This window comes from Mandrillus leucophaeus, unplaced genomic scaffold (genome assembly GCF_000951045.1).
Source record: "Mandrillus leucophaeus isolate KB7577 unplaced genomic scaffold, Mleu.le_1.0 Scaffold491, whole genome shotgun sequence".
NCBI classification, from domain to species: domain Eukaryota; kingdom Metazoa; phylum Chordata; class Mammalia; order Primates; family Cercopithecidae; genus Mandrillus; species Mandrillus leucophaeus.
The window spans coordinates 1215215-1221963 of NW_012105265.1; the positions used below are offsets into that span (position 1 = coordinate 1215215).

General features: G+C 36.7%; 1 protein-coding gene across 1 annotated transcript in view; it reads right to left on the reverse strand.

The window, feature by feature from the left end:
* Positions 1-6749, reverse strand: part of SSBP2 (single-stranded DNA binding protein 2) — a 362795-nt gene that overhangs the window by 19186 nt on the left and 336860 nt on the right. The window contains exon 14 of the mRNA XM_011995571.1: positions 5821-5849. Coding sequence (XP_011850961.1) covers positions 5821-5849 — 29 coding nt within the window. The remainder of the gene's footprint in view (positions 1-5820; positions 5850-6749) is intronic.

The window sequence follows — 6749 nt, forward strand, 5'->3', positions numbered from 1 at the left end:
TGTGTGTGTGTGTGTGTGTGTGTGTGTGTGTGTGTAGTGGGGATGGGTATTTAAGGACACTGAGAGGAAGATTAAAAGGATACATTCAACATACAAAACTGAGATAAAATCAGATATCTGAAACCTATTCCTATTCAGCCTACGGGACGATATTTGAAAAGCTTGAAGTGATAGGACAATCGGGTTTTTTTGGTTTGTTTGTTTTTAACTAGAGTAATCTCCGCAAAATTGGAAAACAACAGAAGCTCCACAGTGGGAAGTCTTAAGAAAACTGTGCTGTCTGTAATCACTGAGCGACATGATGATATGGGCTAAAGGGCACATTCAATATTGGCATCTGAGGGACAGCTAAGATAGTGGTACCAAAAACCATCCCAGAACAGGTTAGAAGGGTGAGTGGCAATGAATTGTGTGTATGCTTCATTTAACTGTAGCTGTATTTGTGTAATATGTCCAGTAGGTTTCATCAATAAGGCAAGAATATGATGTACAAAAAGGACTTAGGTTGGTCAAAAAGTCACTCTACTTGCTTCAGCACAAAAGAGTAACAAGATTACTTTTAGATACATTAGGCTCATCGGTTACAGTTATTTCAATGAATGTGTACTTTATTCCCTACTTTAAGAGTTTTGCTTGAAAAAATATGGTTAGGATTATACTGATTCTAACTTCAAGAAATTTTATTACATTCTCACTTATCATTTCTTCAGGCTGGAAATTCTTTCTCTTAAGCTATGATGTCATACATGAATGTTTATACACACACACACACACACATGCACACACATACACATATAATACACCGCAAACACAATTTCCTCTGACTGCCATGTTTAACCCTGTTAGACTTCCTGGTCTGATTTCATCTAGCAGGTATTTCATATCTTCTTTTCTTTTTTTTTTTTTTTTGAGACATGGTCTCTGTCACCTAGGCTGAAATACAGTGGTGAGATCATAGCTCACTGCAGCCTTGGACTCTTGGGCTCAAGTGATGCTTCTGCCTCAGCCTCCTGGGTAACTAGGACTGCAGATGTTTGCCACCACATCTGGCTAATTTTTAAAATGTTCTGCAGAGACGAGATCTCACTATGTTGCTCAGACTGGTCATGAATTCCTGGACTCAAGCAATCCTCCCCATTTGGCTTTCCAAAGTGCTGGGATTACAAGTGTGGACCACTGTGCCCAGTTCATACCTTCTCTTAATTAGTAAGTTATTATCCCTTCTCCCATCCTTAAAAATTGTTCCAAACCTTTTAAAACTTTTTAAAATTCTAAATTTTTCCATTTTCAAATTAAAAAAGTGAACATTTATAGAAACTGTGGCTCTGCCTATAATTAGAATAAAATAATAATGACATTATTCTAAGTAGTGGATTTTGAACTGCTTTCTCACAGGCTGCCAACAGTGAGTTTTCTAGAGTGTTGTTTTGACTCTGCTAGCTCCCTCAAAGAATAAACTGTCAGTCATTCTCCCAGTGAGTACAACTGAGCTAGAACTCAGGTCAGCACACCTGAGATGATGGTGTAGATCTCTAGTCATCTACCAGCTCCCTTGTGAATGGCGTAGGATCTCTAACTGGAACCAAAGTTCTTGAGGTCAGAATGCTTCAGGTTGAAAATACTTTCTTGATAATTTATTAAATATGATATGATCAGAGCTTGTCTTCTCACATACATGTTTTTTTCAAACTCAAAAATATAAATGTGAGATATGTTAATGTGAACTGCAGAATTTCTTTAGCTGCTTTTCTTCTAAGAAAACAAACCGGCTGGGTACAGTGGCTCATGTCTGCAATCCTAGCACTTTGGAAGGCAGAGGCAGGTGGATCACGATGTCAGGAGTTCGAGACTAGCCTGGCCAGCCTGGTGAAACCCTATCTCTACTAAAAATACAAAAATTAGCCGGGCATGGTGGTGCATGCCTGTAATCCCAGCTACTCAGGAGGCTGAGGCAGGAGAATTGCTTGAACCTGGAAGGCAGAGGTTGCAGTGAGCCGAGATTGTGCCACTGTACTCCAGCCTGGGCGACAGAGTGAGACTCTGAGTCAAAAAAAAAAAGAAAACAAACCATATACTTCTCTCTACCCTCAACCCCAACTCCAAGGAAAAAGATTTTTTGTTTCATTAATTAAATGGGTGACCCCTCAGTTATTAAAGGGATGAAAGGAATTTCATATATCATCTTTAAAAGTCTTCTAAATTAAAGATAAACTCTGCGTTCTGAGAATGAGGCACATGAGTTTTACTAGGTAATGCTCAACTGAGCAAGAAATAATTTTGAAACTTCATTGGAAGCTTTGAATTCATTTTGCTTACTGAAATAGTGCCATCAAAGTACAATTGATAGTGTGAGTTCCTAGCCTTGTCCACAAAAGATTGTATATCTAATGAGAAGAATGATATTCAATGTCTGTATAGCACTTCATAGCCCTTAACATATGTTCACACTCGATTCTCAACAATTTTATGAAGCAGGCAGGGAATGAACTACAAGTTTTATGTTACAGCTAAGCAAACTATGCCTATGAGAGATTAAGTAACTAACGTGTTCCTGCAACTTGTAAGTACTGTAGTAGCATCAGGTTTTCTGATTCTCAATTCAGTACTCTTTCTTTATCTTACAAATAAAGTGGATAAAATAGAGTATCTATGCAATAAAAAGTAGAAAAACAATTGAAGTAGTACTTATACACAACATTTAAAATGGAGTAAAAATTTTTAAAAAAAATATGTGATACTGGTGCTGACAAAATACAGATTTAAGTGGAGAACTATAGAGCTGTGGCTAGAGACCTAAGAGGGACTTTAAAAATTACTAAGCGATGGCTGGGCGGGGTGGCTCACATCTGTAATCCCAGCACTTTGGGAGGCCGAGGTGGGTGGATTACCCAAGGTCAGGAGTTTCAGACCGGCCTGACCAACATGGAGAAACCCCATCTCTACAGGCACATGCCTGTAATCCCAGCTACTTGGGAGGCTGAGGCAGAAGAATCACTTGAACCCAGGAGGTGGAGGTTGCGGTAAGCTGAGATGGTGCCATTGCACTCCAGCCTGGGCAACAAAAGCAAAACTCCAACTCAAAAAAAAAAAAAAAAAATACTAAGCAATAATGGTCAAGGCTGTCTTTTGATTCACAAATAAAATTACTAGAAAAAAACGGGATGGAAATGAACGATAATGAATGATGCCAGGAAAACAAAAGGAAGAAGAAAGCTTCTTGAGATAGCTGAACATGTGTTGGAAAAGGAAGAAATGTGGGAAAAGCAGAGTTAGACTGTGACTGTGCATACCTCGGAGTCAAAGACTGAAAAAATTAGGGTGGGAGTGGAAAGAGGCAGGGAGAGAAAGAATCTGGGGCAGCGGGTATACAATGTGCACGATGCTGCTGATGCATCTTAAGAGAAAAAGTGACTATGGTGCAACAGGCACTAATGGTACCATCACCCAGGGTCGGCCAGCTTAGAGCCCAGAGCCAATGAACCTGGAGCAGACGTGGTGTAGAAATGAGATGCGTAGGAACTCATTTGAAGGCAGATTTAACTAGTCAATTCTAGCACATTGTTAAGTGGCATGTTTATTACTGGGGGATAAATCTTACGTTAATTTAAATGCATATTAACTTTGCTTTATAAAAGTTTTTATTTATCCTATTTGTTTGAGCTCCTCTGTTAAACTGAACTTCTTGAGGGCAGAGAACATATCTAGTTTATCTTCGGACTTTTAGAGCCCAGCATAATGCCTCAGTGCGTCAACATTTACTGAATGAAGGAACTCCTGCCTAAGAATAAACCACTTGAGAGCAGAAATCGTGTTTGTTGTTAGAGAAGTCTTTTCTATGTCCCCATAATGCAGAAGGCAACACCCAGCACACACAGGTACACACTGGATGGTCAGTTACTGCTTAGAGCACAAGCAATGCATCATTAGGTAAGAGAGTGTTATGAGGACTGGGCATGGTATGGTGGAAAAACTTGTATCCAAAAACAGGCATGGGAAAGTAAGCAGAAAAGGAATAGCAACCGATCGGACATGAGGGCAGATTAGAAGACATTTAATTCACCATTATGACTTTAAAAATTTTTTAAACTTTTACAAATTATAAAGTACTTTCCCATATAGAATTTTATTACTTTCCCATATGGAATTTTGTTTATATCTATCTAATGTAAAAGGTTTTAGGTAGTTAGTAAAAATTTTAGGAAGATGGCCTAAAACTATCTGGATGATCCTACTTTTCTGTAATTAAGAATCCATCTGTAGATACAAGAATATGCTTCTCAAATATGGCATCAGAAATTTCACTGGTGACCACAAAGCACAATTCGGCTAACTAAATTGTTAGAAATACCTGAGATGCTGGGTGCAGTGGGTCACACCTGTAATTTCAGCACTTTTGGGAGGCTGAGACGGGTAGAATACCCGAGGTCAGGAGGTCGAGACCAGCCTGACCAACACGGTGAAACACCATCTCTACTAAAAATACGAAAATTAGCTAGGCTTGGTGGTATGAGCCTTTAATCCCAGCTACTCAGGAGGCTGAGACAGGAGAATTGCTTGAACCCGGAAAGGGGAGGTTGCAGTGAGCCTAGGTTGCACCACTGCACTCTAGCGTGGGCAACAGAGCAAGACTCCTCAAAATAAAATAAAATAAAATAAAAATAAAAAAATAAATAAAAGTAGTATCTGAGAGCCAACACATTCATGGTAATCTGACTTGCAAAGGTCCAGAGAGAAAGCTCTAATAAAGTTACATAGGGAATTTTGTTTTGAAAACCGGCTCCATAAATACCATTTCTCACAGAGGTAAGCTAGTACTCATTATAAATATTTATCTATTTTTAGAAAAGAAAAAGACCTTTCTGATTTTTTCTAAACATGATTGTTTCTAAACATAGACATCCAAAATACATGTGGAGCTTGTGAGGCAAAGCAGCCAGGCAACAGAGTTATAATGCCAGAATTCCAATTAAATATTTTTTAAAACTTGAAGTCTTAATTTAAAATGTTTTTTAGCTCAATCAATCTTATTTTATTTTTCTTGGCAGCAGGAATTTTACATTATTATACATAAATATAAAGTCATCCCTTAATGAATTTCTCTATTTATTGATATAGAGCAGACTTCTAAGAGAGTCATTCTGGTGGTAGCGAATAATTAGTTCTCATCAGTAATTCTAGATATATTTGACTCACTGAGAACTATTTTAAATTCACCATGACCTAAATAGTATTTAGATACTACTCTTCAAAAATATAAGGCATTTTAGTAAAGGATTCACTTTAGATACTCAAACTATTGAAAGAGGGAAAATGCAAACACATACTAATGGAAGGCTCACTTTCCTGCTTGTACTAATATAATTTTCCTCTAATCACTTTCTTACTCTATTTTGGGAACTAGAACAATTATTGTGGAAATCAGCATTTTCTAATGAAGGTTTGCAAGATGAATTGGATATGTAAATGCAATGCCCTCATGATATATAATAACCACTTTTTCAAATTTATCTCTCCTCACATTTCTTTAGACATCTTTACATTTTCAAAAGATTATCTAAATTCTGTAAGTTTGCTTTACAAATAAGTAACATCTTAATGTGACTAAATTTGTTATTACTTGGGTGTCAATTAATAATGTATAGTATGTCCTGTTAATTAATCTTAGCATATTTAGAAACATTCTTAAAAGACTTATTTTACCCTTTCCTGCAGATAATATGCATTAGTATTCTTAACTTCCAATTAATTATACCTGGTCTTCTACTTTCAAACTATTGTTCAAGAACAAAATTCTGATTAAAAACAATACACAGCACTCACCTTGGAAATACTGTCCATATCTCCTGAGCCTGAAACAAAATATAAAAATAAAGCCTTTATTAGGTAAGATTTCATTTATAAATTAAACACTCCTTTAATTTAAATAAGTGAAGTATATTATGTGTATTTTCCAGTGTATAGTTCCTGAGTTTTTAAATCTGAAAAAATTCCTCTTCCTTTACACAGTATAGTGAATCAGTACCATCTGATGGAAAATGCAAGGAGTTCTTTCCTTAGTTCCCAATCATTTTTTTTATGGAAGCATGAAGAAAACTGTTGTTATCATAGATTCCTGAATGTGAAATTTTAGAAACACCATTTATATACCCTACCCAATTAAAAATATAAAATGTATATATAACATATAGATATCTACATATATTTTTTGAAAATGATGCTGTAAATCTGATAAAATATAAAATGAACACTTGCAACAATGTTTGACAATATTTTAAACCATACTTTACTATGATAACCAAAAGCTAAGTATTAATATTAAAAAGTTGATAGCAATGAATATTCATGACAATTCTTCAAAATTAAAAATGTCTTTAAATATTATATTTTTATTTTGATCCTTGGAAGAAATAAACAATCAATATTAATTTCTTTTCTTATGTAAGAAATAGAGACCGGGCACAGTGGCTCAGGTCTATAATCCTAGCACTTTGGGAGGCCAACGTGGGTGGATCATTTGAGGTCTGGAGTTCGAGACGACCCTGGCCAAACATGGGGAAACCCCACCTCTACTAAAAATACAAAAATTAGCTGGGCATGGTGGCGGGCCCCTGTAGTAGTCCCAGCTACACTTGGGAGGTTGAGGCGGCAAATTCATTTGAACCTGGGAGGCAGAAGTTGCAGTGAGCCGAGATCACACCACTGCACTCCAGTGTACGTGACAGAATGAGACTGTCTCAAAAAAAAAAAAA